Below are 12224 nucleotides of genomic sequence, written 5' to 3' on the forward strand. Positions count from 1 at the left end.
CTTTGTTACAAAAAAAGTTCATGAAGTTTCAGATTAAACCTAAGAGGTTGTGATGTTTAAAAGATCTTTGAAATTGTTTATGCAAAACAAGTGACAGAAATATGTATGAAGAACTTAACTGTTCATGATTTCAAGCAGTTGAAGAAAAATCATGGTATTTTCCTTGTCTAGCTTAAGGGGGAATGTTGAAAGATATAAGCTAGACAAGGGTAAAATGATCAATAACTATTAAATATAGTTATTATGTGGCAGTTAATGTTCTATGGACCAATGTGTTGAAAGGTTGCCTTGAATTGGTGCCTTGAAGATTTAAAGGGGGTGTCAATTCTTAAAGGGATGCAACGGTTCCTCCAAGGGTTGCATTGATTGCTATTTTATACATCATTATATATATATATATATATATATATATATATATATATATATATATGTGTGTGTGTGTGTGTGTGTGTGTGTGTCTATGGAACATACAAGGTTGTTGATTGTGTAATTACCAAGAAATATTTTTTGTTTCCATTTTTTGTCTTCATGTTTTCATTGTCTTTCTCCAACAGTGGCATGTTTAATTCAGATAAAGATAAACCCTAGAGTTTGTATCATTCTGGAATACTCTTTGCCTAACTATAAATAGACTGCTAGGGTAAACCCTTGAGCTAGTTATCCCTTTTAACAAAATCGTCCAACCTCTGCCTCTCTCTCTCTCTCTCTCTCTCTCTCTCTGGATGAAATCATAACCTCTCTCCTGGGTTTGGTGATTTTCGAATAAACCCTAACTTGGGTTTAATCATTTTGCTTTTGGTGTTGTGGGTTTGATTCCATTGGAGGGGTGCTCTTTTGGATCCTTCATCTTTGCAACAAGCTGGCATGTACGATATCACAAGCAAATGAACTTGAGGTTGGTAATTCTTAACTTTTGTTGTTTTTGAAAGTATGTTGCTATAACTAATAAAACATAGATTCTAGGATGTGTGTGCACTTAGGTATATCTTTTGATAATTCCGCTACCTTTGGATAGTGTACTTGATGTTAATAACCCCCAACAAATTTTCCTAGTTAAATTTTCCTTTAGAAATAAATATTCGCTACATATACGTACGTAAATATTCAGAAAATCAACAATAACATGTATCTTTAAAAGTACATTAAAAATCTACAATGAATCAATAACCTTAAAATAAACTTTCAATAGCATAAAATATGATATTTGAAACGAAATCGATGCTTAGGAGTAACATTAAGAGCTATGTCTTTGTGATTGTTTTTTTTTTTTAAAGATTTTTGATTTTCTATTTTTTTTTTTTTGTAAAATGAAGAAAAAACGACATCATTTTAATGATTTCGTACATTTTTTACGAAATTTGCGATCTGCAAATCTCACTAAAATGACGTGATTTTGATGATTTCGTAGATTCCATCAACGGAAATAATAGTTGTTTTGATGATCAAACTATTTTTAGTTTTAAAAAAAATGATAAATATGATTAGACTAATTTGTCCTTTGGTTTAAAATTAACCATGGTTAGGTTGGTGGTTATTTAAAGTTGAAGTTGGGTTAGGGTTAATATGAAAATTGTAGTCACCGTCAAAACTCAATAAGGGTAGAAGTATTATTATTTTGGGGATTTTGTAGCGTCGAGTGAGAAAACAAGGGCTAAAACCACAAATTATTTCATCGGAGGCTCGTAGATTGTGCCCTGCTGGTAAATCAAAATCAACCGAGTTTTACGCTTTTTGCTATCAGTTCTTCTTTCTGGTTAGTTCTTCATACTGTTTTTTGCTATACGTGCGTGGATTGTTTTGCTATTTTAATTCAATTGCTTGATTAGGTTTTTTTTATTTTGCTAAACTCCTCGATTCGTATAAGGCTGTGATGGGTGATTTATGAGCTTATTTGGATGTTGAAATTCTACACAGATCGACGATTGAACCCTAGTTTCATCTATGATTTGCTGAATTAAAGCGATTTATGAATGTCTTTTACCACTTTGTAACCCTAGTCTCATCTAAGATTTAGGGTGATCTTTTAAATGCAACGCGCTTTGTTTATATATCGAATTAATGGTGTGTAGTATTCTGTAATCATATAAATAACTAATATGTTGAGGGATGTAAGACATTTTCCAGTGCATTGAATTTAAGGTTTAAAATCCGATTTGGAGTTAAACACCAACTTCAAACATGTTTGTCCTGTAATCCAATTCTGAGCCATGGAATTGAAGTTGCCCAACACTAATAGCTTTTGTAATCTATGGTTTTCCTGTTTTTCTATGAAGTTCTCCTTTGAACTCTCTAGGCATTGAATCTTCTAATGCAACTTGAATTAATTTTTAGAATCTCTCTCTCTCTCTCTCTCTCTCTCTCTCTATATATATATATATATATATATATATATATATATATATATATTTGAAACGTTAATTGTATCACGTTATGATTTATGAAACTTTTGCCATTAGTCTAACTGTAGAAAAATGAAATAAAATGGGGAAATTGGCTTCTTTTTCATTACAATGTTCTTTGTCTATTCTTGTTTCATTATAATTACAATACAATTAATGTGTACAGAGTAGTCAATACAGTTATTACAAGTGGCAAACAGATTGGGATCCTTGATTCTACATTCTTGTCTCCATTACTTGCATTAGTTGATCTAGAAGTTAAAGAATATTAGTAGTCTTTTCTAGTGTTTATTAGCTTCTAGTTTCCTTCCTTCAAAGTCATTATGGAAGCCATTGTTTTCAACTTAAGCTTTTGTCTATATCACTTTTAAGTGTAGATGATGCAACAAAGTTGGTTGTAAAATTAGGGAATCCATTAAGAAATATTTTACATGGTAATTGTTTCTTGCTATAGATATTATGATCCTCATCCACATCCACTCAGTCTGTTTGTTTTGGCATAAAATCTAGAATTTAGATTCTGAAAATCTTGATCCAACCTAATGTATGCATGTCATTATCTTGAATCAGGTCAAATCATATTGCTTTGAAAGTCAAATGGAGAAGCAGTAATTGTTATTTTTTCAAGTAATTGAATTGGCAAAAACACTAACAAATGGAGTGCAATAGAGATGAAGCTTTAAGGGCAAAAGGAATAGCAGAGAGGAAATTTTTAACAAAGGACATTCCAGGGGCAAAAAAGTTTGCTTTAAAGGCCCAAACTTTGTTTCCTGAACTTGAGGGTATTACTCAAATGATAGCAACTCTAGATATTTATCTTGCTGCAGAAAATAAAATAAACGGTGAATCTGATTTTTATGGGATTCTTGGTGTAAGCCCAGTAGCTGATGATAAAACCGTGAGAGGGCATTACCGTAATTTAGCTTTGTCTCTTCATCCGGACAAGAACAAATCCATAGGGGCAGATGGGGCATTTAAGTATATCTCAGAAGCATGGAGTCTGTTGTCTGATAAAGCAAGAAGAAAAGCTTATGACCAAAAGAGAAACACAAACACTAACCAAAATGGTTTCTACAATTTCACAAAGAGTACAACTACAACTACAAATAAAACTCCAAATGCAACCACTTCACAAACAAATTTAAAGACATTTTGGACTGTATGTCATGCATGCAAGATGCAATACGAGTATTTAAGAATGTATCTTCATCAAAATCTCCTATGCCCAAATTGCCATGAACCCTTTTTAGCAATTGAGACTCCTGCCCCAAATACAAAAGTTTCTACAAAAGGTTTTAAAAGCTCCAAAATATCAACCAAGAATCAAGCAAGGCATAAGAAAGGGGAAAATGTTAGTGATTACACAACCCACCAGTGGGGCCCGTTTTCCAAAACAACAACAACAACAACCACTCCCGCTTCTTCAGTTCAAGCTGCAACCTTGGTTCAACGTGCTTATGAAAGGGTAAAAAGGGAAAGAGAAGAAGCTCAGGCTGCCATTAAACGAGAGGAAGCTTTAAAAAGAAAAAAGAAAAGATCAGGTAATCTTTCATCATCTGGGCATCATACAGTGGTTGATTTGAAGAAAGGTGTTTTGAGTAATGATGTCAATTCTCTACTTGTTCATAAGGCAAGAACCGAAATCAAGAAAAGATTGAGTCAATGGAAGTCAGAAACTTTGGTCAACTATAAGGTTGACCGGAAACAAGAAGAAGAACAAAAACAAGACTCGCTGTCAAGAAAGAACACAATGACAATGACACCACTCCTGATTGATGTCCAGGATCCGGATTTTCACAACTTTGATCGGGAAAGAAGCGAAGGGCGTTTTCGGGAAGGTGAAATATGGGCAGTGTATGATGATGATGATGGGATGCCAAGAAATTACGCTTTTATCCACAAGGTGAAATCAATCGATCCGTTCAAAATAAAGGTATGTTGGCTTCTTAATTCAACAACAAATAATAACGAAATTATGGATGTTTTTCCTTTGAAGAAAGCATTTGGGGAGTTTAGAATAGGCAAACACCAGAGTCTCTGTTTTCCTAATTATTTTTCACATAAAGTTAATTTTAAGAAAATGGAAAATGGGAGTTTTGAAGTTTATCCAAGGAAAGGAGAGGTTTGGGCTTTATACAGAGAATGGAATCAGGAAACCCGGAATGAATTCAAACATAAGTATGAAATTGTTCAAGTTGATGAGTGTGATGAAGAAGAAGAAGGGTTTAAGGTTACCCAACTTGTGAAAGTTGCAGGCTTTAAAACTGTGTTTCATAGGCAGATAAATGTCAAGGACAGAAGGGTAATTCCGGAAAGTGAAATAACGCGGTTTTCGCATCAAATCCCATCTTACTTTCTAACTGGTCAAGAATCTTTGAATGCTCCAAAGGGTTGTTGTGAGCTGGATCCTGCAGCTGTTCCTGATGAGTTTCTTCAAGTTATAGCAGTACAACAAGAAGAAGAGGAAGAAAACATCCATGATCATGATGATGAGTCAGCAGTTTTAGCGGATGTTAAGGAAGTGGTGAACTTGGATGATGAGGTAGTGGTCTAATTCATGACATAAAGTTTTGTTGTTTGAAGTTGAGAGAGAGAGAGAGAGAGAGAGAGAGAGAGAGAGAGAGAGAGAGAGAGAGAGAGAGAGAGAGAGAGAGAGTGCATTAGGCAGTTGGACACTGTGCATAATAGTTTGTCCCTGTTTTTATACTGGATATAAAGTCCATTTGTTTATGCTTGTTAATGTACCTGAAGAAGAGTGTAAAATGCTAGTTTTGACTTTGTGATTTGAGGTCAAAATGTGAGAGATGAATACAAGGAGGAAGGATGTATTTAAAGATATCTTTTAGTCTGATTGTGACATTTAATTATTGTTTTATTCATCTCTTGGGTTCATGTATTCTATGCTGCAACTGGTTTTTACCTGTTTTTAACTTTTGACCTGTTACTAATCAACACATAAACAAAGACATGAATTTTTTAATAAGCATTCTCGGCGACAATGGTGCAACATATTTGACTTATTCATGATATTACATGTTATGCTTTTTTCTAAATGTCAGAATTCCTGTGATAGCTCTTTATATTTAAGACGTGATTTTTACACGTGGGTAATATTATCATTATAATAAAGAGTAAGAATTATATCCAGATTGTAGAATCTCATTTAAATGAAGAATTTAAAATGGAAGTTTTGGTGGTTTGCTCGGAATGCTTCTTGTGGTGTGAAAATATATAAAGATCGAATACTCTTAGAACCTTGTTTTGTTTTGGGTTTGAAGAGTTACATGATGTAAATTGTCGTAGTTCTTAATGGGTTATTTTAGATGTACCTCTTTGGTTACTAATTTAATTTTTTGTTTTTTTTTTCTATTTTTTTTTAACTTTAGTTTATTTTGTCTGTTGTTTTTTATTATTTATAATATTATTTGAATTATTTGAGTTATTCATTATTATTATTAGAAAATTATTATAGATTACAATAATATAAATTAGGGATGAGCAACAGATAGCTTGAAAATGTAAATCGAAAACTGAAGCGGATTAGAGATATTGGTTCCGGACCCATTCTAGTTCCGACACCAGTTTTTGGGTCTAACACCGGATTTATCCAATCACATTTCTGGTCCATTTCATTTTTCTCCGGCCCATTATTAGTTAGACCTTAGGAGTCTGTTTTTTTTGGGACAAATGGAATAAATGATCATGTTAAGTGGTGTTCTAGCTTATCCATAAAACTTGAGGGAACATATGAATTTAAGAAAGAAAAGGCAGATGGCACATTGGGATTGGATTCAAGGTATCGAATGACTTTGAAGAGGCTCAAGCGCGTTTGCAATTGGCATTTTTTTTAGTTTGTTCGTTTCTTTTTTTTAGTTTTTTTTTTTTTTTTTTAGTTTTTTTTGTTTTTTTAAATTTTTATAGCTGTAATTAAAGAAATAAGAACAATTATAATGATGAAATCTACTTAAAGAAATTAAGAATAATACACGAATTAAAAAAGCTTAAGACCACTTCTGACCAAATTGGCTTAAGAAAAGACTAGCCGTTTACCCGCGCCAAGCGACGGGTGCAAAAAATTTCTTTCGCAAATTAGTTTCTAGAGACGATTAGTTTTTGAAGAAAATTGGAAGTACAATACTATAACCGATTAATTTTTATATGAGAGTGGAATGCTACAATTCGTTAGTTTTTCAAATAATTGAAATAATGCTATAATTTGCCAGTTTGTAAAACTAACTGAAAGTGCAATGCTATTATTGGTTTGTTTCCAAAAGTAATTTTAGTGAGATAAATAGATTGGACCAGAGTGTTACTATATTTTGTTTCTTGTAAGCGACAACAAAATAGATTCTTTTGGCAGTAAGTTCGATTCGGAAACATGATATTTCAAAGAATACAATGAAGATACATAACGTTATCGGTCTAGTTTGTATCTTTGCGACACTATTTTTTTTGTAACATGACTTATTACAGATGCAGATTTGATTGTAATTGTTGAAGTTTTTAAGCGAACATTTTCCAGTGGATTCGGATTATAGATTCTATGTGGTTGTAGGTAATTGAATGAGTAGTTACTATTCTAATGATAGTCGTGTGTCGTTATTACCATGAAAATTCAATAAATCATTAACTTGTTGAATTAAAAATACAAAAATAGTTAATTCGTGAAACCACTACAAAAATCTTGATAGCCCAAAGGTATTTTCAATGATAGTATTTTGATGTATACCTCGTTCCTACAAGCAAACCCTACAGCCAAACACAAACTTAATTCTCTTTTCTTAATTTTGTCTCTTGCATTTCATTAGAGTTTTTAAAATTTTAATAGTATTTAAAATTTTAATCTAATCACCATAATTATAATTATAACAGTATAGTATCTGATAAACCATGCCCACACAAGCATTTATCATGACGGGAATGTGATTTTTACGATTTGGATAATCTTTTTTATAACTTTTGTTATTGATCATAATACATTTTGTTATGTTGTGTTGTCCTTGTTAACTTCAAAAATAAATTTTGTGTCCATACTTAGGGGGTGTTTGGATAGGAAAAAAAAAGGGTGCTTGTTGCTTATTGCTTATTCCCACCACAATCAGCTAATTTTAAGTGTTTAGATAAAATTCTTAAAAATCAGCATATTGTGTTAGGAATAAGCTAAATAAGCTAATTTTAATAAGCATCTCCCCCTTGCTTATTGTTTATTCCCACCACAAATAAACTAATAAGCAATAAGCTAATAAGCTAATCCAAACACCCCCTTAATGTATGGTAGCTTATTATTGGGATGCAAATGACAAAAATTTCATAATAATATTGTCATATTTCCAAAACTACCCTTTTACACAATGACATCAATTTTACACCAATTTCTTACACTATCTCAATCGCCTTTTCCATGACATCTAATGATAAATAATTTTTACTCCTTTATTTCACATATGCAATATAGCTATTAACATTAACCAGGATCCAACCTTTAACCTTGGTCTTTGAAATGACTCACCACCACCTCCATTTATCTTATATGCAAATAAAGAATCAAGTGTTCTACAACTTTTTGTTTAAGGACAAAAATCCAATATCATATAATACACCCAAGAAACACCATACATGAAGCATCTTTCTCAAAAAAAAAAAAAAAATCAAATCACGTCAAGCTGATCAAAGGTATTAAGAGCAAAAACGATAATGATTGCATGCTAAAATCAAAGCATCCATGCTTTATTTATTATACATGAGAATGATAAAAACATTACAAAAATTGATAATACTTAAACTCTTGTGAAACATTTGACTAAAATTTATCTGAATGACAAAAATAATGTAAATGAAACGGTTACAATTTAAGAATCATGAAATGCTCCATTAGGTTTTCTATGTCAGAATCATCCATAAAATGCTTCATTAGGTTTTCTATGTCAGAATCATCCATAAGGTGCATTTTCCTACAATTTAAGAATCATGCAAAATCATACATCACAAATACATTAGTACATACCATGAACAATCCATATTTCTTATTTGAAAGATAATAAAAAGGACTTCTATAGGAAAAAAAAAATAAACCAAAGCTTTTAAAAGAGAATGAACTTTAGTTAAGTCGTCATCAAACTAAAAGAAGACCAAAATTTCATGTTAGTCTAGATTTGAAAGAAGATAAAGGTTGAATGGCATTTCTATAATGAATTGCAATTCTATAATTCAAAAAAATAAAATTATGATACTATAAAAACGAATCAATGAAAGTTTATCTCTTTGTATTTAACCTAAGAAAAGAAAAATGCAATATTTTACGAAAAATCAAGTGTATTAACGTCAAGTCCTTTCCAAAAACTAACATTGACGTTCTTTTTCAGTTCCATAAAGATTCAGACATGAGGCTAAGTAGGGGACAACATTTGATTTTTGATCAAATTTAAAGACTTGATAGAAATCCATTACTGTCTTTATAAAATTTAATCAAAGACTTGTAAAAAGTGCATTCCTTAAAAAAAATGATAATTGAAGCCTTAAACTTAGATTCGAACCTATGAAACCAAAACATGTGATAATACCACACATAAATCCACATTGAGCATAAAATCATTAAAAAAATCTAGAAGAAAAAAGACCATAATATAAGAAAATAAACAACCAGATGGTTCATTTTTAGTGGAAGTGATGGTATAGAAGGAGATGCAGTCTTCTCTAATTGTTGATTCTCATAGCCCTAGAAAGCGACGAAAAAACTAACACCAGATCAAACAAAAAAAATAGTTTTTATTGTACATGAAAAATATAATAGTTTAATCCTAACAGCAAATAGTTAAACTCCTTTTAGCCAGAGGAATTGAATCATATTGTTTCAAGTGATTCCAACAAATCTATCACTTTCTTTTAATCTCCCATCTAATAATGGATGATAGATAGCTTTCCAAGAAATAAATAAATGTAATGATACACATCTTTTTTCAATAATACAGTGTACCAAAATAAAGTATTTAGAGTCGATATTTGAGTTTTAAAAAGAGGAAACGGAAAAGTAAAAGGAATAATAAGATCTGAGTTTTACCTTAGGGACCAAAAACATGGTTAAGGCATAATGGCTGCCAAATCTGCAAGAAAGGTACACCTTACACTTACATGCACCGAGATAACATGAACCTTCCTTTCCTATTTCTCACAAATTAAAAAAATCAAAACAAAAATGAAAATAGCTTTTCTAGAAGAAACAAAGCCCAATTTTTGGATATAGGTCTCAAACTTACAAGATGAGAGAGGTCTATCTGCGTATATGTACCAAAAAAGGGTTATCTGATGGTTGATGGTGTGACAGAGAAACAATGAAAATCCAAAACATGGATCTCATACGTCATTCTTCTTCAATATATACGTCCTCTACTACTGCAAAAAAAAAACCCAAAGTCAAAAAATTAACCAAACATAAAAATCTTAAAGGAGAAGAGATAATAGTTCAAAAATACTTCCAGTTTGAATTCTTCTTCTTAGTTCCTCGCAGATTAAAAGAAATCTACTATAAATGACATGGTTTTCAACAATTAGTTTATTTGGATGCTTGATAATAATGCCATAATATAAATATGATCGACCATGTAGTGGAGAGATCATATTGCATTTCCTTAGATCGAAACAGAATCAACAGTTGGAATTTGTTGGACAAAAGAACACTCAAAAGAGTTTGGCTGTCGAACATCAACCATTTCAGATCGTTCTGCAATTACTCCTAAAAAACAGTAAGATCATCAATCCAAGGGTATATATGGTAGATCACAAAGTTTGCAAACATGAAGAGTCATACCTGAAGAGCCCAAAAGTGGAAACACAAAGAGTACACACACCAGGTCTATGAAAATGAAAATAAGAGCTTACATTTTGACAAAAATTACTAAAAAATTCCTAGCAGTTGAAAAGTTCTTTAAACCATCAGAAAAGGGTGAGGTATCCAAATAAAACATGATCTGTTTATCTTATATCCTCCAAAGAATAAGATACATTCTTGAGAGAGCACCACATATTAAAAGAAATTACAGAAAGAACCAAACCTGACCAAGAAACTCAAATAGCAGTAGATCTTCAAATCCCGAAAATGAAAAATAGGTAACCATTAAACATACCTGGTGAAAAGGAATAACATCCAAAAGATAATGATGGTATTTAACAATCATTTTACCGAAAAGGGTACCTAGAACAAAAATCAGCAAACTTTATGAGTATTAATACGAAACTACCTCATAGTAGTCATCGAAATCATTATGAATATGTAAGGCACTTTGAAATCATGAAATCAGGAGATTATGCCATGGATTTGTTCTTGACGATGTGATGCTGGTGTTGGGTTGGTTTGTGATATGTCTTTGATTTGGTAAAGAAGAAGGAGCAGTCATATGAAAGAATGGGAAAGAAGAAGGAGCAGTCATACCTTAAATTGGGGACGGGATTACCTCTTCCACTAAACCTTCAAATCCTTGGCCACCATCTGTGCTTCAGAAGAAAAAAAAAACCCCAAACTGGGGTTGACATGATCGTGAGAAGAAATTGAAGTTAAACACATAATAGAAGTGTGCGTTTGTATGTGATTAAAAAACAGAAAGAGAAGGAGATATACCTCTTGCAAGTTCATATGTGATCGGAAACAAGATAAGAAGGGTGGTCGGGAAGTGAACCATCCAACAGAGGTAGTAGAGCCTACCAAGGGTCGACATGACGGTAAGATTGAGTGGTGGCGGCAGTGGAGTGTAGGGTTTCTGGAGAATGGGGGAGCATAAGGGACGCAAGGCACGATATATAGGAGAAGGAGGCGATATTTGAGAGGTGAAGCTGGAATTCAAAATTGATTATCACAACAGAAAAAGAGAAATATTGGGGAATTAAAGGGGTTAGGTCTAATAGCCGAACGTGATGAATGCTTCTTGGTCTTTGACCTATTCAACTTGAAGATGAGAGCAGGAGACTTATTCAAAATGGCGTAACTCAAATAACTTGTTGACCGTATGAGATCCAATATTTTTTAACGCATAAAACTGTTGTATATTGCCTTTGACCAAATTTACATAATAAATAATAAAGATATATGAACTGAAAATGACCACTTCTTACAAAAATATACAATTTGATTAATTATTTATATAGATCATAAAAGTGATTACAAATTCTGGAATTTGCTTATGTTGCAATACCTTTGAGTTGCGATTTTTTTTCGTAAAATTATATCAACACTTCTCAAAATTTCGAAACATATGAATTTCATAATTGTTTCCCACTACAACAAAACGTATAAATAGATGATTGCCTAACACTTTTAGTTGATAGGCCACATACTGAGAAAGTGCTGAATATATGAACAGTTGTGTTTTTTTTTTTTTTTTTTTTTTGTCAAAATAGAAATATACTAAATAACAATATTAAAACTTTTTGGTCTTGCCTGTTGCCGACGATCAAGAACAAAAGGGGAGGGAGCGACCAAAAAAAGCGAACAAATGTAGAGAATGCGCCAACACTTTCCGGGTCAGGGTTCTACCCGAACACTGAAATATGAAAAACATTGGTACCGGGAACTGACCCGGTTATAGGTAATTCCGGTTCAGTCAAGGTCCGGTAAATCAACAATCACATAATAGTTACCGTAAACGTGAGTGATCATAATAGATGTATGATTTGGGATGTCTTGCGGTCCATATTAAAGTGGGAACCACGTTGTAAACCATTCTTTGCTCAGATAATGAAAAATAACATCATATCTTTTAACAATGAGAAAAACAGTGTCGGACGACCGACATAATAAACCAATATTCAGATGTCGCAAAATCCGATCCAGCGGAA

The 12224-nt window shown here is 32.4% G+C and overlaps 1 protein-coding gene and 1 long non-coding RNA gene across 4 annotated transcripts; one reads left to right on the forward strand and one right to left on the reverse strand.

Moving 5' to 3' along the window:
• Positions 1-1603: 1603 nt before the first annotated feature.
• LOC145132772 (uncharacterized) lies at positions 1604-5278 on the forward strand. The gene is made up of 2 exons (XM_079067671.1): positions 1604-1753; positions 2970-5278. Exon 2 carries the CDS (start codon positions 3055-3057, stop codon positions 4951-4953), a length of 1899 nt encoding a protein of 632 aa, XP_078923797.1. The 5' UTR covers positions 1604-1753; positions 2970-3054; the 3' UTR covers positions 4954-5278.
• Positions 5279-8094: 2816 nt separating this feature from the next.
• On the reverse strand, positions 8095-11367 carry LOC145132678 (uncharacterized). 3 transcript variants are annotated; one of them, XR_013718195.1, is made up of 6 exons: positions 11011-11367; positions 10825-10912; positions 10204-10587; positions 9653-10128; positions 9457-9557; positions 8095-8350 (listed from the first exon to the last, which is right to left on the reverse strand). It is a non-coding gene; the product is annotated as an uncharacterized LOC145132678 (long non-coding RNA). The 3 variants fall into 3 exon arrangements; XR_013718196.1 differs by having other exon boundaries at positions 9653-9788; positions 9869-10587; XR_013718194.1 differs by having other exon boundaries at positions 9653-10587.
• Between the last annotated feature and the right edge of the window lie 857 nt (positions 11368-12224).

This window comes from Lactuca virosa, chromosome 8 (genome assembly GCF_052849685.1).
Source record: "Lactuca virosa cultivar CGN04683 chromosome 8, Lactuca_virosa_CGN04683_v6, whole genome shotgun sequence".
NCBI lineage: Eukaryota > Viridiplantae > Streptophyta > Magnoliopsida > Asterales > Asteraceae > Lactuca > Lactuca virosa.